This window comes from Triturus cristatus, chromosome 11 (genome assembly GCF_964204655.1).
Source record: "Triturus cristatus chromosome 11, aTriCri1.1, whole genome shotgun sequence".
NCBI lineage: Eukaryota > Metazoa > Chordata > Amphibia > Caudata > Salamandridae > Triturus > Triturus cristatus.
In genome coordinates this window covers 563907362-563931913 of record NC_140594.1, presented here as the reverse complement: position 1 = coordinate 563931913, position 24552 = coordinate 563907362, and the positions used below count along the sequence as shown (strand labels likewise).

Below are 24552 nucleotides of genomic sequence, written 5' to 3'. Positions count from 1 at the left end.
AGGTGAGAAAATGGTTTCCTTTCCCCCTCATTCCAACACTTCAGTGACACTGAGAGTTACAGGAGGAGGCAAAGGGGTGGTTGCTACGTGTGTGTCCTCACCCACAGCATCTGCCTCTCTCATTCCCTTGATGAATCCATGTCGCCGGAGAAGAGTGGAGAGGGAGAACCAGAGGGTGTGGATCAGGACATCGAAAAATTGATAGCAATGGACCTATGCCAGTCTTTAGAGCCCACTGCTGCACCATTGTCTTTAGTGGAGCTCCCAACATCCCAGTGTTCTAATTTGTAGTAGCCTACTAGACAACAGAGGGCCCCTGGAAAGGATTAGGGAGAAGGCAAACCCGGGGAAAGGAGAAATTGTAAACAAAAGAAATGCCAAATTCTCAAAAAGTCATTTATTGTAGGAAACAATCTTTATGTATAATTATTTCCTTCATATATTTCACACAAAAAATAATACAGAACGCATAATTCATATTGAAAGCATATTAGTTTCAAACTCAATTCATTGATACACCAATTTTGAAAGCATTATATATGCAAAATAATTCCATTACAGGACACCCATCCCGCCACACATTCTAAAAACTCTCATTCATATTGTGATCTGTCAGACCTCATTCACTCAACTTCACTCATACTAAACAACATTAAAACCTAACATTGTGGCCAGCTCAATAGTGACCTAATGTGCAAAATGTATTGCCCAATCATTGACTCCAAACGGGCTGGTTGCCCAAACAAAACAAAAATATGATTAACACATTTTAAACTTTTTTATTGATAGTTTTAGTACATTTGTTATAGTTATCAATAATCATTCATCCTGGGTGCAATCCAGTTTGTAGTTGTGCCTAATTTGTATTAGCACCTTGGTCTTGGATGAAATGTTGGGAGCTGGCCATCAGAATGCTCCCTTTGAGGGCTATTGCTATTGATAAAGGCCCTTAAAGGGAGCATTCTGTGCTGTCACCTTCCAACGTGCTGTGGGTCCTGGCTCACCACAGGAACAGTCGCTTACCTGAAAGATAGGTTGAAAAAACACAGATCCGTTTTTCTGCAGCCCTCCTTCAGTCGCCACTAATGTAGCCACAATTCACAGACAGCTGGCTGTTAAGTCTCCTCCCTTGTTTTTTCTGAGAGAGAAGACCAATTAGCCACATATAAGCAAAAAAATAAATGTAACAAACATTTTTCTTCTTTAATTTGGTTGTTTGAACTTCTCTGTTCGGTTTATTGGATTCCCTAACAAGATAGAATTGAAAGTAAGTTGTGTATTTGTGGGAATTCACAAATATTTTGTATGGCAATTCCTACCTTGGAATCACTCATCAACCCCTCCAATGCTGTGTCCTCCCTCCCATGTGCCCCCCCTCCCTCCCCTGCACCCCCACTGCCTGGACCCTTTTTGGCTATTTGGGGTAGTTCACCATTGGGGCTACATAATTGTTTTTCCACATAAGGTATCCCCGCCAAGCATGCGTCCTTTTTTCCAACATCCTGATAACTCTAAAGGTACTCAGGGTTTATGGATTCCCATGCAGGGGACAGAGAAAATAGGCAGAATATAGCTACATTTAGAGTTTTGGGGGAAAAATAGGAAAAAGTGCTACAGATAAAACTGTCTTGTTTCTTTTCCTAAAAATGGCATCAACAAACGGTTCGCCGTGCTAAACTCACCATCTTACCAGTTTTCAGGAACATACAGAGCTGAACAAAACATCTATTTTTTAACCACGGTCTTGGCATTTTTCAAAGAGGTAGCTCATTGTTCATATTTTGTGTGCTCTCAACCTACTTTCAGTTTGTGGTGGAAGCCAGTGTAAAAACTCATGGGTGATCCAGGAAGGCTATAGATTTCTGAAAAGTAGACAAACCTCTGAATTCAGGAAGGGGTCATATGTGTAGATCCTTCAAGGTTTCCCAAATAAACTAACTATTGAAATAAAGAAAATTGAAAATGAGTAGGAAAAAACACGGCGATTTGGGACAACATTTTCATCTGTAACATTTTGTCACAATGTCCAAAAGTAATATTCCATTACATCTGCTAGATCCTTATGGTTGTGGGGAATATATAGGGTTTGTAGGCTCTCCAGGAACCCAGATCCAACAACTGAGCTGCATCGTACAATGGTTTTTATTTGTGTACAGAGTATAGATCAATGTATATGGTGAAATGCGTAGTGAAAAAGGGGTATCAAGAAAACCTATGTATTTCTGAAATGGGCACAAGATGTGGTGTTTAGGAGCAGTGGTTATTTGTACATCTCTGAATTTGTGGGTACCCATACTAGCCTATGATTTAGAGGGTATTTTTCAAAATGTCATCTTTCTTGCACACTGGCTTACATTTGGAAGGCACAAATGCAGTGAAATCCAATTTGTATTAACAAATGTTGTACTATTCTGTGCTCCCACATTATTTTGATAAAAATGGTACCTCACTTGTGTGGATGGGCCTAGTACCCACGACAGGAAAAGGTCCAAAACGCAACATGATTACATCACATTTTTCCACTCAAAACTGACTTTTTTTTTTTTGCAAAGTGGGAAGCTGTGGATTTTGGTCCCTACCTCAGCTGGCAACTAGGAAACCTAGGAAACCTAGAAAACTAGCACATTTTTGAAAAACAGACACCTGGGGTAATCCAGAGTGGGGTGACTGTGCATGGCTCTCACCGGGTTTATATACTCTGAATTCCTTACAAACCTCAAACTTTGACTAAAAAACACATCTTCCTCACATTTATGTGATGGAAAGTTCTGGAATCTGCAGGGAGCCACAAACTTCCTCCCCCCTTCCCAGCATTCTCCCTTGTCTCCTGATAAAAATGGTACCTCACTTGTGTGGGTAGGCTTGTGCCCGCGACAGGAAACGTCCTAAGATGCAAAATGAATACATTACATTTTTCCACTCAAAACTGTCCTTTTTTTTTCAAAGTGGGTAGCCGTGGATTTTTGGCCCTAGCTCAGTTGGCACCTAGAATAACCTAGCAAACTTGCACATTTTTTGAAAACTAGACACCTGGGAGAAATCCACTGTGGGGTGACTTGTGTGCTCTCACCAGGTTGTGTTACCCAGAATCCTTTGCAAACCTCAAACTTTGATTAAAATACACATTTTCCTCACATATCTGTAAAGGAAAGTTCTGGAATCTGCAGGGAGCCACACATTTCCTACTACCCTTAGTTGCAACATGTCCCCAGATATGAATGGGGGTAGCCGCTGTATTTAGGGCTATTTTGTGGCGCCACCCATGCAAACCTATGTTTTTGAAAACTAGACAACCAGGGGATTCCAAGGTGGTGTGCCTCGCATGGATCCCATGAGGTTTTCTTACCCACAACGCCCTGCAAACCTTATAGTTTGACTGAAATCATGCATTTTCCTTATATTTTTGTGATGAAAACTTCGGAATCCACAGAAATCCACAAAATTGTTGCCCAACTTGTGCCGATAAAAAAGCGGCACCACTTCTGTGGCTGAGCTTAGTGCTTGCGACAGAACAGATTAAACCAAGATCAATGGGAGCCCTTGCAAGGGGACTCTCACTGGTGTTGGTTTGATCCATTCCTGTCACGGTTACTAGGCCCTGCCACACAAGTGGTGCAGCGTTTTTACCGACAAAAGTGAGGTAGCACTGGGTGGTAGGAATTTTTGGATTCCTCCTGATTCCGTATGTTTCCATCACAGAATTGCAAGGAAAATGATTGATTTTAGGCAAAGTTTCAGGTTTGCAGGGCATTGTGGGTAAGAAAACTTCATGGGATCCCTGCGAAGCACATCACTCAGGACTCTCTCAGAAGTCTACTTTTCAGAAGTGTATAGGTTTGGTAGGTTTCCCTCGGGGGCGGCCGGGCCAGGTCCCAGTTAAAGCAGCTACCCTTATTGCCAAATTTGGTTAGTTTTTGAAAGGAAAATGATGTTTCTATATTACATTTTGGGGCTCTTCCTGTTGTGGACACTAGTGTTTTTTTATCAGAACAAGTGGGGGTATGCTGAGCAGTAGGACTTGTGTGGATCTCTGTGTATTCCGGAAGTTTACATCACAGAAATGCAAGGAAAATATATGATTTTAGGCAAAGAGTCAGGTTTGCAGGGCATTGTGGGTAAGAAAACCTCATGGGATCCCTGTGAATCACATCACTCTGGACTTTCCTGGAAGTCTACTTTTCTGGAGTTTGTGGGTTTGGTAGGTTTCCCTAGATGACAGCCGAACCAGGTCCCTGTTAATGCAGCTACCCTTCTTGCCAAATCAGGTTCGTTTTTAACAGGAAAATTATGTTTCCACATTACATTTTGGGGCTTTTCCTGTTGTGGACACTAGTGTTTTTTTTATCAGAACAAGTGGGGGAATGCTGGGCAGTAGGAATTGTGTGGATTCCTGTGTATTCCGGGAGTTTACATCACAGAAATGCTGGGAAAATCAGTGATTTGGGGCAGAGTTTGAGGTATGCACAGCATTGTGGGTAAGAAAACTTCCTGAGATCCACGAAAGGCATACCACCCTGGACTCCCCTCAATGTCTAGTTTTCCGTAATGTCTGGTCTGGTAGTTTTCTCCAGTTAGTGGCCTACCCAAGCTCAAAAAGTGCAGCCATTTACCAGGGCAAGTGAAAATATATTGGAATTTAGCTCTACCCGCCTGCCCTATGTGGAAAAACAACACCCAAAATAATCAAATATCTTCTCTTGGGCCTGTGGGATGGGATGTTATAGCCCTGAGGAGAGCAGAAAGACTGTTAAGAATTTAGGGGTGATGTCATGATGGGCCAGACCCACTCCATTATTTATTTAAAAAAATTGTTCTGTCATCCACTGGGCTTTCTGTTCCCGGGAAAAAATTAGGGGCAAACTCCTTCTCTGCCCTCCATGTAGGCCAAAATACTGGTTTGTCCCCTTTGAGGTGCAGGTGTGGCTAATGCCAGAGTGCAATACAAGTGCCCTTTCTTTTGCCCCAAATGCAAAATGCCTGGTGTCTAGTGGGCTTTCTACATCCCAGGGGGCTGATATGGGGCTACCTCCCCAATTGGGACAAAATTCCTACCTGCCTTGGTAAGGAGGGGGAGACGATATTACTCCTTATGGGGCGGGGGTATGACTCAATGCCAGGGTAAGCCGCCGCCGCCGCCTCCTTTTGTTTGTTTGGATGCCATTTGGAAATCCCTTTTGTTTGCTGTGCTTTCTTTAACCCCTGAGGAGGGCAGATTGGGGTGAATACCCCTAACCACTATTGGGCCCTGGGGTGGGGAGAGCACATGCGCATGCCCAAGGGCACCCCCTCTTCCCAAAACAATGCTGCATAAATGCACTCCCTCGTGTCTTTTGGGCTTTCTTCCCCCCGGGGGAAGCAAAATGGGGTAATTGCCTTCATCCACTTCCTACGGGTGGAAGAAAGACTTTTGAGCCCTTTTGTGTGGTGCATGGCATCACCATGCCTATGGTGGGCAGCTCCTATTCCTATTTTTTTCCCTCTGGTTTTGAATGCACTTTCTGCCCCTGTGGGGGAGGCAAATTTGGGGTAATCACCCCCATCTGCTACCCAGGGTGTGCAGAAAGACTACCTGTGCGCTTTCTGGAGTGAGGTATGGCCATGTCCATGGTGGGCAGCCTCCAAACCTATGTTTATATTGCAAAAAATATATCCTGGTGTCTAGTGGGCTCTCTTCTGGCAGGGCAGAAAGACTGTTCCATGTATATTGGTGTGGGGCATGGCCATGTCCTGTTCTGCAGCCCCACCCACTATATTGATATATATTTAAAAAAACACCCCTGGTGTAGTGGGCTTTCTGCCCCACCCACGGGTAGATTGGGGTCAATGGTCCCATCTGCCTCCCATGGGGGGACAGAAGGAGTGTTGCATGTATATTGGGTTGGGGACATGGCCATGCCCTTGTGTACAGCCCCTATCCCTATATTTTTATATATATAATAAAATCCCTGGTGTCTAGTGGGTTTCCCCCCCCCCCCCGACAGATCAGGGGTAATTGCCCCATCTGCCCTCCAGGGGGGCAGGAAGACTGCTATTGTCAAACGAGTCCTTGCCTAAGAGGCTGCCCCCATCCCTGCTGAATAGTGGGTGGATCCCTGCTTGGGGATCACTCTCCTGTGGTGTTCCCCAAGCTGGATCTACTGGTCAGACGTACCATTGGAAAAGGGAGATTCTCCTTTCCAATGATACCTCTCCCATATGAATCAGTGCTTGGGGCTGAGATATGTCCCCGAGCACTGATTTACTGAGAGTCAAACGAACAAAAAAAAAAGTCCAGGCTGCTTGAAAGCTCTTCCGAAGTAGCACAGGCCTCCTTTCTCCTTTGAACACAGCTTTCCTGCAATCAGTGAACAATGCTTCCCTGAACACTGTCACCCTGCTTCCTTGAACACTGCATTCTTCCTCCCTTGAACCCTGGTCCCCATCTCAATTGAACACAGTTGCGTGCTCCGTTGAAACAGCTTCCCTGCTTTATTGAAAACTGCTTCCTTACTCCCTTGACAACTACTTCCCTGTTCCCTTGATCACTGCTTCCAAGAACGCTGCCCCCCTGCTTCCATAAACACTGCCCACCTGCTTCCATAAACACTGCCCACCTGCTTCCATAAACACTGCCCTCCTGCTTCCATAAACACTGCGTCCCTGCTTCATTGAGCACTGCTTCCCTGCTTCATTGACCCTACTCCCCATCTTCCTTGAATATTGCTTCCTTGCTCACTTGAGCACTACTTCCTTGTTCCCCTGATCACTGCTTCCATGAACACTGCTCCTCTGCTTCCTTAACACTGCCCCGTTGTGCCCATGAGCACTGCTTTTCCGCTTCCTTGAGTATTTCTTCAATGCCCACTTGAACCCTGCTCCATTGACCACTACTCCACTGTTCCTTTGAACACTGTTTCCATGAACTCCACTCTCCTGCTTCCTGAACACCTCTTCCTTTCCCTGTTGAACACCGCTTCCCTGCTCCCTTGAATAGTTTTTCCCTGCTCCCCACCTCTGTACCCACTTATTCTTCGCCTTTTCTTTCCTCTTACTTTACTCCAGCAGGTGCTTCGTCTCGAACTAGGGGGCATATCAACAACAACCGGCGATAATTATAGCTGAGCGCACTTAGCGCTCGGATAATTATCACCGGCTAGCGCCGATTTTTATCGCTGAGATAGCGTGCTATTAGCAACGCTTATCTCATCAGCGATAAAAATCCTAGCGCTAACTGGCTAACATGAGATTATCGCTGGGTTTCCAGCGATAATCTCACGTTAGCTAGTTGATAGGGACTCACAAACTTAGCCATGATATCCACCTTCCATAGGATATCATGGCTAAGTCAGTCCTGAAGCAGGCGTAAGGAAAGTAGCGATAACAGGGGTTATCGCTACTTTTCCTGACGCTATGCTTCATAGCGTTAGGCTTGCTGATATGAGAAATGTCGCTTAGCGACATTTCTCCTGTCATGCCAGGTCAGGAACGCCCACTTTGCATCTCATTAGAGATGCAAAGCTGGGCGTTAGGAATCCCGACGCTAAAGCAAGGTTTCACACGTTAGCGTGACCTTGCTGCTTAGGCGATAAAATTATCGCCGCTTTTCGGCCGAAAACGGCCGCAAAAGCGGCGATAATTTTTTATTATTGATATGCCCCTTAGGTTTTATCTTTTACTATTCCATTAATATTTCTGCTTAATTTCTACCATCTGCGCCCCTTATCATTTTCACTTTGTAGCACCTATGGCGTATTCTCCATTATTAGCTTTTGTACCCCATAACACCTAAATAAACCCTCACTTTCTCCAGATGTGACAATTGCTCGTCGTTTGCTGAACTATCTACATTTTTACGCTTGGTGGTCTCAATCTATCCAGAACACTTCTGTCGATCACCTATCTTTTGCTTCTTTGACCCCTGTACCTTGGATGACTACCCAGTTCTTTTTGTTTAAAAAAATTACTTTCTGTTTACATTTCTCTTTACGCTCATTCCCACTTACCTCTGCTCACCTCTTGCTATACTGTCTTCATCCTCCCAAATCCTCCTCAGTCTCCTATACTTCTTGACTATGCTCTGGTATTTCACCCTCCCCTGAACTATCGCAGGCTGAGGTGAGCTCTCACTGAAAGATTAACTCTTTCAGTCTTAAAATGTTTACATCTTACATGCACCCAGGCTTTTTACCCACACCTCACCAGTAATGCATTTCTGTTATTCACAGCCACACTCGGGCCCTGTTACTGTGTACAGCTCCTCATCAAAGCACCCTTAAAGTGAAAGGAAAGATTTAATTAATATATAAAGTTCAAGACCTGGGGCTCATGTTTTGAGCGCGACTAGTAATATGCTGTCTTGAGGTTTGAGATCATGTGGTTGCATTTGTTATCATGAACATTTCATCAATGAAATGAAGGACGGACTGTGACACAATGCCGGGGTTTCAAGAGTGCGTTTTTTCAAAGAATAAAACAAGCCTGTGCTGCTAGTTAGTAAAATATGACTTCTGATTTAGATGTGTCTTTAGACATTTTTGAAAAGATAACTTTCCTGCTGTCACGTGCAGGCGATAGCCACAGGACCCTTTACTGTAGTGAATAGAAGTGTTAGCCTCTACAGAAAAAAAATGTTACCCTTTAATTTAATGTTAGTGCTTTGCCTTGCCGAGATTTAGGCAGTTTGCAACCAGTGCATTTATCTGTGCTTTTATGAAAATTAATTTTAATGAGCTAATATGTATTGTCATTGTTTTAGTTACTCTTTTGTCTATTACACTTTAGTTGAAGAAGTGCAATAACTATTTTACTTACCTCCCGCTGTCTAGTGATCTCAATAACGCCATAGTGATTTTCCAGTTGTACGAGATGATCCGCGTGCAAGTAGACTGGAACTGCGTCAACAAACCTCCATACCCTGCCCTTGGAGGCAACATGAAGAAGGTCAGCTTTATAAACGTTTCATGCTGCCAGAATTTATTGTGTGGTACACTTTGGCAGCCAATCAGAGTTCTGTTCTTTTGGGCATTATGGGGCGGCAGATCTAAAAGTCCATTAAACATAAGCTCTTCCTTGTTATTTTTTTAATCAGTGAATCAATTGGTATTTGTATGGCGTGACTAATCACCCGTGAGGGTATCCAGGAGCTAAGTACCAGGGCTCAGTCAAAAAGCTAGGTCTTGAGTCTCTTCCTGAAATCCTTCAGTGAGGGTGATATCCGGAGCTGGGGGGGTCGGTCCAGGACTTGGTGGCAAGGTAGGAGAAGGTACGGCCTCCGCTGTGGCTTTGGCAGATGTGTGCAGTCTGTGCGAGGGTGGCGGATGGAAGGTCTCTGGATGGTTGGTGGAAGTTCAGGTGGGGGTTGATGTATGCTGGCCCTAGGTTGTGGAGGGCTTTGTAGGCATGTGTCAATATCTTGAATTGGCATCTTTTCTGGACGGGGAGTCAGTGGAGGTTCCTAAGGTGTGGGGTGATGGGGGTCCATTTGAGCAGGTTGAGGATGAGTCTGGCCGCTGAGTTCTGTATCGTCAGTAGTCTCTTCATGAATTCCGTGGTGTTTCCTTCATATATTGCATTGCTGTAGTGCAGCCGACTGGTGTATAGGGCTAGAGTGATGGTTTTTCATCATACTGATGGGGAGCAATTTGAAGATTCTTCAGAGCATGTGAAGGGTGTAGAATCAGGCAGAGGAGAATGTGTTGATTTGTTGCTTCGCAGTGTGCTTGCTGTCCAGGATGATACTGAGGTTGCAGGCGTGATCTGTCGGTGTGGGAGTGGTCCGAGTTTAGTGAGCCACCAGGTGTCATTCCAAAGGGAGGCGTTGTTGCCAAAAATCGGCACTTCGGTCTTGTCAGTGTTGAGCTTTATACAGTTGGTCTTCATCCAGTCTGCAACGTTCTTCATGCAGTTGTGGAAGTTGGTCTTCATAGTGGTGGGGTCTGCTGAGAGTGAGGGGTTGAGCTGGGCATCGTCGGCGTAGGGTACAAAGTTGAAGGCATGGCTTCTGACGAAGTCTGCTAGAGGTGTCATATAGGTGTTGAAGAGGGTGGGGCTGTGGGACGAACCTTGAGGGACGCCGCAGATGGTGCTCTTGGGTTCTGTGGTGAATGGAGGTAGGAGGATTCTCAGAATTCGTCCATGAAGAATGATGGTATCCATCTGAGGGCATCTTCCCGGATCCCGATGTGGTGCAGTCTTATGATGAGCATGTGGTGGAATATGGTGTTGAACACTGCGGAGAGGTAGAGGAGGATCAGGGCTGCCGATTCTCCTCTGTCGAAAAGGATGCAGATGTCATCTGTGGCGGCGATTAGGGCAGTCTCGGTGCTGTGGTTGACGCAGAAACCGGATTGGGAGGCATCTAGCAGGTTGCTTCTCTCCAGCCATTTGGTGAACTGCTAGTTGATGGCCTTCTTAAGGACTTTGGCAGGGAAATGGAACAGTGAGATGGGGTGTTAGTTCTGGGGTTTGCTGGGGTCAGAGGGTTTCTTGAGGAACTGTCTGACATCTGTGTGTTTCCATGCATAGGGAAAGATTGCTGTGTTGATGGATGCATTGAGGATGGTTGTGAGTTGGTGGCTGATGTCCTTGCCTCTGAGGTTGAAGAGGTGGTGGGGCAGGGGTTCGTGGGTGCTCCTGAGTGAATAGAGTTCATGATGTCTGTGGTGTTGTGTGGTGAGCTGGTCCCAAGTGGTGAGTGGCTGATCAGGAGCGGCTTCCGTTTGAGCAAGGAGGGTGTGGAGGTTAGTGGGCTTGAAGTTCTTGTAGATGGTCGATACCTAGTTGTGGAAGTGGTCTGCTAGGGTGTTTCAGAGTTCTTGGGAGGGAGGGCTCATGTCCTTGGTGGCCATAGGGCAGGAGAACTCTCCGACGATGATGAAGAGTTCCTTGGTGTGGTCGGCGCTTGCTTCAATGCGGTTTGCCAGGGCATCTTTTTCGTGTCTTTGAGTTGCTGGTGGAATTTTTTGAGGGCTGCTTTAAAAGTGGTTCGGTCTGTGGTGTCTCTGCAGGTATGCCATCTTCTTTCCAGTTGTTTGCAGCTGCGTTTCATAGTCCTGAGTTCTGGCGTGTACCAGCTGGCTTGTTTGATGGGGTCGTATCAGTCAGTGGCATTGGTGATCCGGGTGTTGAAGTTCTGGACTGCTTGTTCGAGGTTGGTTGCAGGGTCGGGCTGGATGGTGTTGAGGGCAGTTTTTATCTACAACTAAAACTTCAGTTATAGAGCAGCAGTGTCTTCTAATCCCTCTCTAGATTATTTAGAGAACCAGACAAACCTCTCTAAATACTCACTTGATACTTGCATGTTTGTGGTACTAAAATGATTCAAAAGAAAATGCCAGTCCCCAGGCCCTAAGAGACAGCATATTTATGTTTCTATAGGTTGATTCCTTACTTTAAGTAGCTGTGCTCTCTTGTGGTAAGGTTGATTCAAGCCTCACTCTGAAAAGCGAGTACCTCCAAAGTAAAACCTATTGTAATTAATTCCTCAGTCCCCCTTCACCTAGAGACTTCTTCAATTTATTCAAAGTTTAGCATGTTTTGTGCCATAGTCAGTTAATAACAGTTGAATATTATGGGTGGCACAGATTTTCTAACCATTCTTTTAAATTTACAGATGCATTATTTGACAGTTTCCAGATGAGCGAATTAAGCTAGGAACGCCACCCATATATCTCTAGAAATTTTGCATGCAACTACTCAAGAAAGAGATCAAAATAAATGTTAAACATTAAAGAGTTATAGGACTGTATTTTAAAGAATTGAAAAAATAATGGCTTCTCCAAGTATTCATTAATGCTCAAGATTTTGAGTAGTACAAAGGTAAAAATATTCTAAAGCATTTCGTTTTACAGTTAATCCATAAATATTTAAGTGTTATTAATTGGTTATCGTCACAGAACCAGATTTGGTATCTTATATATGTGCTAAAATTGGTGCTGGAATACTCTCATACGCAGCCATTTGATTTTGTACTTTAAAGACAAGCCTTTCGATAAGGCCCGTCTCCATCTTTTTTTCCTTTAATTTTAATCAATTGGCACATTCAAAGACCTCCATTTCTTAAGAATACTGGGCGAGATTTTGTTAATTGGCTTCCTCCAGATCTTAGAATCTCGTGCATAAATATAGCAGCTTTACTGGCTGCATTAGTACTTTCTCCAGCCGGAGTTGCGTGGCTAGGATTAAATTTGTTCTTGCCATTTACATTGGGTCCCAGTAGATCTGTCCCTATTTCTACCACGACATGAACAATATCCATGTGAAGTGCCCGTTTTCATTATATTGCTCCCACCAGTTAATCTTGTGTACATAGCCAATGGCTCTGGGTTCAAGAGGTAGATCATGGAGGAGCTTAGCGCGCATCCAAGATGGTCGCGTGAGCACAGGGCTCCCCGGACTCTCGCCGCTCCTCGCAACTTATCCTGAAAATATCCTGATTTCTTGGACAGACTTTTTAAGGCGAACCTCGACTGAGTCCATAACTCTTTTCAGAATTTGAATCGGACTTGGGCGACCGAAATTATGGCACTTTGAACTTTTGAGACCCACCTAGGGGCCGTGCCGGGGACTCAGTGATCGCTGGAGCCGGGGCGTAGTTGAACAACAACGGCATTGGGACCTCCTCAGTGGCCGTGTCCCCACTTTCAGTTTCGCTTTCGGTTTCTGGCGTGGTCGGATTGAGGGCCTGTTTCGCTCGGCCGGGAACCAATCCAGCCTCCTTCTGTCGACATCGCTGCCTTCTCATCACAGCGTGCTGGGTCAAGTCGCGCCTTTCTCCGGACCCCGCGAGCCAGCTTCTTGGCCGGCTGGTGCCCGACCTGCCGGCGGCCATTTTCACTCGGTCCTGTGGGCCCCTCCGGGGTGCATCTTCCACCATGGCGGGCAGGGGTGAACCCGAAAAGCGGAAGACCAAGACGTCTCTTCGTGGGGGACAGTTCCGGACAAATGTTATGGACCGCTATACTCAAGCCAAGGGATCCCCCGGGCCTTCCGGCAGTTCCCCGGGGGACGCCGGAGGAGACCTGTCTGCCCCTGCTGACTTGTCCCTGCAGGACATTATGGGCGCCATCACCGGTATGAAGGAGACCATCGGCCAGCAGTATGAGGCCCTGGCTCGTAAAATTGACACGGTCGCCATCGACCTCACTCTAATCAGGGCTGACCTGTCCAAAACTAATGAGAAGGTGAAGTCATTGGATTTGAAGACCTCCAGCCTCACGGCCGATGTGTCGGGACTTTTAACAGACCTTGGCGCTCTAAAATCGGCCAACGACTTGATGTCTCATCGGCTGGACGATTTTGAGAACCGGGCAAGACGCAACAACATCCGCGTCATTGGTGTTCCGGAGAATTCCGAGACCCGTTCTGTTGACCTCCTGGTTGAGGATCTTATCCTCACTCATCTCGCCCCTTCTGGACTCAGTAAGTTCTTCGCTGTGGAGCGTGCACATCGTGTTCCGGGCGGCAAGCCCAAGCCTGGCGCTCCCCCGAGGCCTATCATTGCCAAACTCTTTCATTTCAGGGACCGTGATGCGATCTTGCAGGCCTCGAGGGTGCACGGCCCGGTGAACTTTGAAAACTCCTCTGTCAGTTTTTTCCCGGACTTTACTCAACTTGTGCAGAGACAGAGGATGGGCTTTCAGGGGGTTAAGTGACGTCTTCGGGACCTGGGCCTGAAGTATGCTATGCTTTTCCCTACCAGGCTTCGAGTGGAACATGAGGAACGGACCTTCTTTTTTGAACGACCGGACAATGTGAGTGACTGGTTGGATTCCCTGCCTGGCCGGGGCGATCGGGCGGGGCACCCTGGCGGGGCCGAAGGTGGTGAGCCTCCACAGAAGTGATCTTTCGGTCCCTGACCTTGATAATCGGACATTGCTCAGTTGGGGTTCAATCTTTTCTGTATATTTTGTCTTATAGTAGTTCTTGTTTGGGTGGCGGGTGGAGACGGGCCTCTCTCCTCCTCCGGGGTCTTTTTGTAGAAATGGGGTTGTTAGGGCGACAGGCACACTGCATTTTGGGGTGGTTTTGTTGTTTGCAGGGGTGCAGGGAGGGGGAGTTGTAATGGGTTTTGGTTGGGGGGTTTGTGTTTGTTTTTTTCTTTCTCAAGGCGGCATATTGGTTCTTTCTTTGCTTCTGGTGTCTTGCTCTCTGTGGGGAGACTCCTGCTACTTTTGTGGGGATGGGGGGTAGTGGGTTGCGGTTGATATCTTGGAACGTCAATGGATTGGGGGATCGTATCAAACGGGGTGTTGTACTGCAATATTTGCGTTGTTTGACTCCTGATGTCGTACTCCTGCAGGAGACGCATTTGGTTGGCAATGTGTGTCATGCTATGAACAGGTGGGGTTACCGATTGGTTGCACACTCTGGGTTCACCACTGGTTCCAGAGGGGTAGGTATTCTTGTCCGGTCTTCCCTCCCACTAGAGATTGATAAGGTCATCCTTGACGACAGGGGGCGTTATGCTGCCCTAATTGGGAGGTGGGAGGGTAGGACCCTTTCCTTGGTCACGATATATGTGCCCCCAGGCCTCCAGACCTCTACTTTTTCGGATGTCGGCCGGCTGTTGTTGGAACTCCCCGATAGTCTTCTCCTCATGGGTGGGGACTTTAACTCGGTGCTATCCGACGATCTGGATCGTCACCCCCCCAGGGCCCTTCCCGTTTCCCGATCATGGCTCGGTGGGTTCTTGGACACCTTCGGTCTGGTGGATTGCTGGAGGTTAATGCATCCGACGCAATGTCAATACACCTTCCACTCCGGGGCTCATGGGAGTCTCTCCAGGCTTGATTACTTCCTCATGCCCGCGGCCCAGTCCACCCATGTTGGGGAGGTTCGACACTTGGCCCGGGGCATTTCAGACCACTCCCCTGTGTGGCTGCTTTTTGACACGGGGATGCAAGCCGTGGGGCGGGTCGCCCCTATTAACCCTTGGCATCTGCGCAACCCCAGGACACGTGCTGGCCTCATTAAGTCGCTCGACCACTACTTCCTGGAGAACGAGGGGTCTGTCCTGTCTTCCGTGTCCCTGTGGGAAGCTTTCAAAACTGTTATCCATGGACAGGCCCTCTCCGTAATAGCGGCGACCAAGAAAGCACGGAATGGGGAGGTTGTGAGGTTGGAGGCTGAAATACTGGAGTTGGAGGCTGAACTAGACTCGGGTGTCACCCAGGAGGGGCTTCACGCCCTTGGCTTGAAGCAGTTTGAATACAAATCCCTTGTTACTGACGCTGCCAAGACACTTTACAGGGAACAGCAAGGTAGACTGTATGATGTGGGGGATAAGGCGGGTAAACTGATTGCGTGGCTCGATAAGAAGGAGAGAGTGAACCGCATGGTCCCTGTGCTTCAGGATTCAATCTGGTTTCATCCCGCACCGGAACACCGCTCTCAACCTGCGGCGTTTGCATGGAGTTTCTTTCCAAGCCGGCCATCTTGGCTTCCTTGGACGCCAGGATGGCCTTTGATACGATAGAATGGTCATATCTTTGGGCCACTCTGGCGAAGTTCGGTTTCGGGCCGGGATTTATTAGTTGGGTCAGACTTTTATATACGGATCCGCTGGCTCAGGTTGTTGTCAATGGAAGGGTGTCCCAGCCCTTCGCTCTCGGGAGGGGTACTAGGCAGGGGTGTCCGCTGTCCCCCATGCTCTTTGCTCTTGCTTTAGAACCACTCGCAGCCTGGCTCCGATGGGAACCGTCGATAAAGGGCATTCAGTGGGCCCCTAGCTTTGAGGACCGAGTCTCGTTGTACGCTGACGATATTCTTTTGTACCTCACCTCCCCGCGTGAATCACTTAATGTCCTTTTTGACGTCCTCACTTCTTTCGGGAGAAACTCGGGGCTGATCATCAACTGGTCCAAATCCTGTGTGTATGTTATTTCCGGTGACCTTCCCCCCTTGCCGAATAGGTTTCCCATTCAAATTTCGCAATCCGGTTTCAAGTACTTGGGGATCTACGTATCGCTGGACCCGGCCGTCCGCCATGAACATAATCTCCTTCCTCCTCTCCGTCGACTAAAGTTGGACGTGGCTCGATGGTGTAGGTTGCCGTTGTCGCCACTCGGTCGAGCGGCACTTTTTAAAATGATGTCCCTGCCCCGATTTCTTTACGCACTCCAGAACTCCTTTGATATTATTCCGGCGGCCTACTTCCGGGAGGTGGAGGGTCTACAGAGGAGACTTATTTGGGACGGTCGCGCTCGTATCGCTCTCGCAAAACTGACTCTCCCCTGGTATGACGGGGGCATCGCACTCCCGGACATCAGGAGATACTATTGGGCCTCCCAGCTGTCCGCGGTCAACCATGCTACGTATGCCCCCGGCCCCAATCCGGCTTTCGAGATGGATAGATATCAGTTGCCTGGTGGCAACTTCAATAGAGCGCTTTATTCTCGGACGGCGGGGAGGAACCTAACGGGACCCACTAAGATTGCGGTGCGTGCGTGGAGGGATGCTAATGTGGCCATGCGTTGGAATGATCGCCTGACACGAGCGACCCCTCTGTTTGCGTCTGACGTATTGGGTTGCCTCTGGACGACGAAAGGTTTTGAGAACAGGGATATGATTGGCATTAGCAGAGTGGGTGATCTCTGGGTGAAAGGTTCTCTCAAGTCCTTTTCTGCGCTTCAGAGTGAGTATGAGCTGAGTGAGAGAGAGTTCTTTAGGTACGCACAGGTCCGCCACGCTTTGCTGTCGGTTTTCGAGGCCGGTACCGCGATCCCTGTAGCTTCACCACTCGAGGACCGTATACTTGATGGTCATCTGCCCGATAGTACGATTTCTTTGATGTACAAGAAGTTAATCAACAGTAGGGCGGACCTCCTGGGGCATCTTCGGGAGGCCTGGACCGGAGACGGGTTGGAGTTGGACGACGAGGACTGGCAGTCTGCAGTGTCTTCCCCGAAAGAGGTCGCCATTCCTGCCCGTCTCCGTCTTGTCCAGCTTAAAATTCTTCACCGTGTGTATGTTACGGGTCCTCGTTTGGTTGCGATGGGTTTTTCTTTGGATGGGCTGTGTAAGCGCGGCTGTGGTATGAGTGCCACCTTCCTTCATATCCTTTGGGAGTGTCACGAGGTTGCGGCTTATTGGCGCCATGTACATGCCATAATGGAGTGTGTTACTGGGATTGCTCTGTTGCCTGAGGCTCGTCGATGTTTGTTGAATGTATGGGAGCGGAATGATTACAATGTTGCCCAGGCCTGGTGGGCGGCACTTGGGAACATGATCGCAAAGAGGGATATCGCACAGCTTTGGGGCTCCCGACGGCCTCCTACCGTGTCAGTGTGGAAGGAGAACATGGATTGGTGTATGTTCAGGGAGAAGACGGTATATCTGGTGCGGGGCAAGCCTAGGGCGTGGGGTAGGATTTGGGGTCAGTGGAACTCTTACCGAGGAAACATTTGTACGCCCCCTTTTGAAGATACTTCTGATATCTCCCTGTCCCCCTGATCCTGGGGTTCCTTGAGTACTGTACTCTTTACGATGATTGTTCTGGCCTCCCCGCTGCCTCCCCCCCTCCCCCGGTCATCTTTATTGCCCTCCTGATTCTTTACCTGGTGGGGCGGGTCCCCCCGCCGGCGCTTGACACTGTTTAGATTGTTTCTCGCCTTGAGTTTTGTTTTTCCTTTTTGTTCGTTTTCCTTTTTCAAAATTAAAATGTCAGTATTTTGCCTAATTTCTGTGTTGTCGAGCATATCTTTGTAATCCTGTTGTGCCTATGGGGATCAGTCGCTGCTTTGTGACGTTTCGTAATTGGCATGCATGTGCTAGCGGCCGGCCCTGGTGGTTGTAGGCCCACGTTTGTATTTATGCTTTTTGCACAATAAAGTTTAAAAAAAAAAAAAAAAAGAGGTAGATCATTCTACTAATTTTCTGTCCCTATCCTCATTACCTTAAGGAGAACAACACAGCCTGTGGACTGCTTGCTATCTAATTAGGCAGCCACTATGGACTAAGATCTAGCTGGAACATAAGTATCACTCCTGATTCATAAGTTAGCACTACACTTGCAAAGATTTTCACGAATATTTTGTTCATACTATAGAGGGCTACTTAGAAGAGTTTACTCAGAAGAGTAACAACTCCCATGTGGACAGTATTAGGTAAGTTCTCTGCTCCATACTCTTTTTAGGTCTGCATTAATCAGCCAGGAGAAGAACATAATCCTGCTGGAATTCAAGCAGTTTCCAAATGTACCACTAGCCTTATTCCCTTTCTTCTACAGTCTTCTTAGTCAATATGTTGGAATCATCACCATGGTTTTGGAGGCCTTCAGTACCATGTAAATTAGGCATAAATTTACAGCATCCTAGTCCAACATTTATGTATGTAATTATTACATCAAGATGAAACTTGTGTTTTTCTAATTGGCTAACGTTCCTGCTGCATTTCTTGTTCAGCCTTTCTCTTGCTCTCTTGTTGTTTCTTTAACTCTTTCTCTCATACATTGGTTACTTTTCCTGTGTGCACTCTATTTCTCTCCCACAGTTTTCTCTCCTCCTTGTTTCTGAGTAATTTCTCTTTCTAGTTCCTTTGCCTGTTCAGCCTGTGAATATTTGCTGTTTCTGATTCCTCCCTTTTTTTGTCTTAACCCATTTCTTTTTCTTTGTGGCTTTATTTCTCTCATAGGCAACTTATAGATAAAAGGTGTCATACTATTATGACATGTAATAACTGGACAGATGAGTGACGAGCACATGCTATTATTCGCTGGCTGCAGCAACTTTACAGTGCACTGGCGAGAGGGGGCCAAAGTAATCCAACGGACTTGGGTATTATAAACAGGATGGAGAGCCATTCTCAAAAATTCTCTCTTGTCATAAATCAGCGGTGTCCATGTGGCCATTCTTCACGTTCATTCTGAAAATTCTCACAAACATACCTCAGTCCATGAACATTTATGTCTGGAGAGTCTCTAATATAATTTCTTTGTATGTGAATGTTGTACCTCTGCAATTGGTCACAGGGTTGTTAGGCGTGCATTAAAGTGTTGTGTCATAAGTCTGTGTCAACATCATTGGGATAAGAGGTATTCAGTGTGAGTATGTTTTAATAAGATTGTGTTTCATATTCATTTCTTCTTAGATTGAGAACTGTAATTATGCAGTGGAACTTGGAAAAACAAAGGCCAAATTTTCCTTAGTCGGGATTGCTGGACAAGACATAAACGAAGGCAATCCAACTCTCACCTTGGCATTGGTTTGGCAACTAATGAGAAGGTAAGATTTGCTTTTATGCTTTAAACGTACGTCACACAACCGTAATTAAAAAAATTGTTCCCACATTTTTCTTTTCTTTGCCATATCAGCCCTATACAGAGGTAACAAAGTATGTATGTTTGCAGAACACATAAATAAAAAAAATAGTAAGAGGTTCCATCCAGAATAGAATAAATCCTATAGATAAAAATTCTCTTTCTTTACTGATTGCAGGCTTCTTTTCCGTCCTAGTTTCAGTGTGGAGGATCATTTCCAATCCCCTGCTGTTAATTTTGCAGTTTATGTATGCAAAGCATAACACCATTGGTGTTAACCATAAATTTGAGTCATTGAGTATTTCATTCCTTGCTCATATTGAAGAATATTTATATAAATAATAGTAAGAACATTTATATGAAAGCTAATTCTACACAAGTACAGACTGTAACATAAAAATATAGACACACATAAGGTGATGGGAAATAAGTCCAATCAATGGTTATTTCGGAACGCATCTCAGTTCATCGTTATTTTGCGACCATACCACCACCTCAGTTTGGACAGCGCCATAGGCAAATCATTCTTGAGGCTGCTCCAATAGTAACAGTCCATCAAGTGGTCAAAGTTGGGTGGGAAAAGTTGGGGAACTGTGGACCGGAATCAGAGGGCGGGAATAACCCGAGGATTGGCTCAGTGGGGGAGGTCAGAGGTGTGGCCAGAAAGAGCAAAACATCCCAATTTTTTGTATTTGTTTGGCATTCACTGACCAGTTACAGCTTATTACGTTATTTAATTAGGCCAATAGATACACATGTTTATTTAAGGTTTAATATGAGTTATCAACATTAAAATACATTCACAAAGTGGGATACGTTCCCAATCATAGAATGTCACAAATACGCTTAAAAGTGGAATCACAAGTCATTTGTCTCCGAGCCATGCAATTTCTTTCATCAGCACTTTGCCTCCCTTTTCCCACAAGAGCAGTTCACACATGAATGCCAAAATATCCTAGTTTGCAAATGTTTTCATCATAATTATGGCTTTGCTATATTTACCACATAATACATCATCTACTGCATAATCATAATAATGCCACATCCTCTCCCCCACTGAACACCAAAGTGCCCCACTGAGAGAAACTCGCACTGCCTTCAGCTACAACCTAATTGTGCCCCGCTATAAACACCTGGATGCAACTCAATTCAAATTATGCACTAGACCAGAATAATATCTATGCTGCGTGGAAAAACAAAAGTGACTACAGCCTGGAATAAGCAAACACTCATAGGGAATGCAAGATTAAGTAACGCGTGTGAAATGTAAGAAGGAACAACATGGTTATCGCTTTTACACTCATTATTCAAAAACCAGAGGGGCATATTTACAATAACTGGCGCATCCCTGCATATCAGCAGGGATGCGCCAGTTATTGTGTGCCACAGCTCCGCCACCATGGATGCGCCGCATTTACAATGCGGTGCACCATGGAGCAAAAACGGCACAGATGCGTGACACGTCTGTGTCGTAAAAGTGGCGCATTGCTGGAGTTGTGTCGCAAGCTCGACGCAGCTCCAGCAATGCCCTGGGGGGCCCTATCTTGTTAATGCTGCGTCAATCCTTACGCCTGCTTCAGGCAGGCGCAGGATTTTGACGCAGCATGGGCCTAAAAGTGACTGAGTGAAATCTTGTAGATTTCACTCAGCCATTTTTAGGAGGCGTTCCTGCGACGGAACGCCCCCCCCTGTGCAGGAACGCCTACTTCTGGCGCAGGGCTTTACAACGTGACGCATCTCCCAGATGCGTCACGTTGTAAGTACCCCGCACCATGGCGCAGGATTTGCGCCACCGCTGCGTCACAAAAGTGACGCAACGGTGGCATAAATGAGGCCCAAGGGGCTTGTAAATCTGCCCCAGAGTGTTTTTGCCTGAAAAGTTAAGGACTATAGGACCCGGAAGAGACCCGTTTCAATGTCTAATGCTTATATCCTTACAAAACGTAAGCAGTATGGTTGAAAAAGACCACATCCCTGAGCACAAAGCCCATTTTATAAACTAAAATAAGGAAAACAGCTGATAAGGATCACATTAAACGTTTTGCACTGTGCACATCAACCAGGTATTGCAGTACCTCCGGGAATGGTGCACTTTCCAACCCGGGGAAAACCATGTTGTTCAAAGAAAGACGAAAAAACGAAAGTAGCACTTCACTGGCATACTCTGTAAAGTGGCGCTAATGTGTGTGGTTGTGAATAAAAACCAATCTGGCCACTTTGCGACTACTCTGTCTTGCTTTATTTAGTAGTTAGTTTTTGTATTTTAAACCTTTTTTTTCTATCCACCCAGCGGATGCACTTTCGAATAGAAAGTCAGAAAAAGACATTTACAGCAATAGTGTTTCTTTCTTTTTTGGCTCCATTTTACAAGGGAACGAATGAAAGAAAGGAGAGAAATGAAACGGTAAGAGTCATTTCTTGAAGTCACGGCAAGTGAGGAGGAGCGAGACAAAGACAGAAAGGGAGGGAATAAGAGGAAGAAAGAGAGGGGGGCAGCTGACAGTGGCAAAGCAGGAGAAGTGGCCACTGTCCTTGTCTTCTCTGGGCAGGATGGAAGAGACAGAGTCCTTTTCCTTCTCTGCCCACTCCACCCATTCCCGAATGGCCACGAACGGCCGAGCCTTATGTATAGGCCTTGGCTATTTCTGCTGTCCTGGGTCGCATTTTTAAAATAAAAAAATAGGGGAACAGATTCTATTAAATTAAAAAAGTAGGGGCACGTCGTGCCCTGCCGATCCCGCTCAATTTGACCACTGAGTCCTCCCTGACCTGCGAGCCCAGGTCCTTCCTGAACTGAACACAGCAACTTAAAACCAGTTTTCCCATGATTGGGACTCTTCAGTCTGGTGTAGGTTAGTTCCAATGAGCATGGGACCCATGTCTGGGCATTCCTGTCACACTTAGGGCATCACACTGAAGCATACATGTCAATCAATCAATCAAACAGTCTTTATTTCGACTTCAAGTCATAAAAGACAATTTAAAAACAAAACTCATCATTATTTACAAAAACACATTTAAAAACATTTCATCATTAAACATTTCCAATTTTTGAGCTGTACATATAGAATTCATGGTGCTAGTGCTAGGAGCAACATGATTTGTTTTACTGCATAAGTGGTATTCCTAATCGACCAATTAAAAAAATAAATATCTGCTTTCCATAAAAACAAGCTAAAAGAGTATAAAAAGTTCCATCATTATACTGGTTTACATTTAGGGCGGCTGAAGGGCTTTCAGTTTCCCAGCTCTGATTAACCACATCCATTTCAGAAATTTAGCTATGGCAATCACTATTATTTCAGAACTATCGGATTGAAATATTCTTAGTGCAGAAATCCCCGTCTTAATACCCTTCTGAATGCAAACTGCTCTGATCCATCTTAGGCGGGGGGCCTTATATGCAGGGCAAATAAACAAAATATGTGCTATGGTTTCTCGAAATATCTTACAAAAAGGGCACATTTGATCGTTTTTGTTAGATGCCCATTTACAGGAAATCGTGTTCAATGGAAGAGTACCTACCCTAAACTGGTGATATAATTTCCTATCTTGAGGCAGTGTAATCAAATCCCAGTACTCCTCATACCCAATAGAATTTTTCAACTCCAAAAAAACCTTGGTATGTGAAGGATTTGTATGTGACTGGAATTCCACCAGGGATGTATATGTCCAGTAGGCCTCTTTCAACTCCTGTTTAGTGGGAATTGTTGTCCCCTGTGGATTGTCCCATAGATCCCCCATTCCTAAGGACTTTAAAAGGATTTTTACCTTTCTGAACCAGGGAATTTTTTCCCCTGTATCCATATTACGCGTCTCCAAAAGTGCCAACGCATAGTGGTTCAATTCGGGGGTCACCCACAGTCTTCTCCAATAGGCAATTGGTCTAAATCTACAAATGTTTTCTAGACTCTGACACCCCAGATCCATGCGAAGAGGTATTAAAGGTGTAGATTGTGGGAGGCCTGTGATACAGCGGAGGAACCTATTATGTGCTTTTTGTAAGCCTGCTATATCAGACATCCCCCACAATTCAGCTCCATACAGCATGGAAGATCTTACTCTCGAGTCATAGATTTTTAATACTGGGGCTATGGGTTTAGTGGCTGACAGCTTAAATTCTCTCAGCAGTGCGCCTGAGAGTTGTGCATGCTTAGAGATTAAATGGGCCACATGAGGCTTCCACTGTAACCTGGAGCCCAATGTGATGCCCAGATAATTGAAGCTGTCAGTCTGCTCTAGTAATTCCCCATTCATAAAAACTCTGCCCTTGATGATCCGGTGTCTATGCATTGTCATAAATTTAGTTTTGGAGACATTAACAGAAAGGCCGTAATCATTACAAAACTTTTCAAAGCAGACTATTGCCTTCTGTAACCCTTCCTGTGTTTTGGATAATAGGAGGGTGTCATCGGCAAACATCAGAAGGGGGACGGGGATGCCATTCTGTTTAGGTGGATCGGTTGTAGAGTCTTTGTAGTATTCAATAACTTTGTTTATATACAATGTAAATAATGTGGGTGCCAGCACACAACCTTGCCGGACACCCCTTTCAGTTGGGAAACTGTCAGTCACTTGGCTCTGGTTACCCCACCTGACCTGCGCATAGTTATTTTCATGTAATGTAATCAGAATTGCAAGTAATTCAGATGGGATGCCCTGATCACGGAGCGCTCTCCATAACCTGTCTCTCGGTACTAAATCAAAAGCAGCCTTTAGATCAACAAAGGCTGCATACAGTGTGCCTCCCCCCAGAATCACCCATTTCCAGTATATTGTGGAAAATCTAAAAACTTGGTCCACCGTGCTGGTCAGGGGTCGAAAACCAGCCTGTAAAGTGGACATGATTCCTGATTCCTCAATCCAGGTCTGGACCCTAAGAAGGACCATTCTGGCCACCACTTTTTGAATACAGGCTATTAAGCTAATTGGCCTGTAGTTTCCCGGGTCAGCTCGGTCACCCTTCTTATAAATTGGTACGATTTCAGCTCCCCGCCATAGATCTGGCACCGTGGTGCCTTTAGCCAGAGTGTTCGCCAATAATTCGATATAAGGGACCCAGACTGATCTACTATGCAAGAACAGGTCTGCAGGAATTTTGTCTAGGCCCGGAGCCCTACCTTTGGGAATTAAGTTAAGGGCACATTCAACATCTTTTTTGGTGAACACTAATGTAGTAACTGGCAAAAGGGGGCTAAGGGAAGCTAGTACGGGTGGCGGGACATTATTCATGTTTGCAAACTGGGATTTGAAGTGCTTTACCCATTTTTCTGGTGGGACATGGTTAACCGGGGCTGGTTTTTGGTTTCCCATGCCCC

The 24552-nt window shown here is 46.0% G+C and overlaps 1 protein-coding gene across 2 annotated transcripts in view; it reads left to right on the top strand.

The window, feature by feature from the left end:
* Positions 1–24552, top strand: part of PLS1 (plastin 1) — a 533668-nt gene that overhangs the window by 473734 nt on the left and 35382 nt on the right. For both annotated transcript variants that reach the window (XM_085633623.1, XM_085633622.1), the window contains exons 12-13: positions 8805–8919; positions 19066–19199. In XM_085633623.1, the coding sequence (XP_085489749.1) occupies positions 8805–8919; positions 19066–19199 (249 nt within the window). The remainder of the gene's footprint in view (positions 1–8804; positions 8920–19065; positions 19200–24552) is intronic.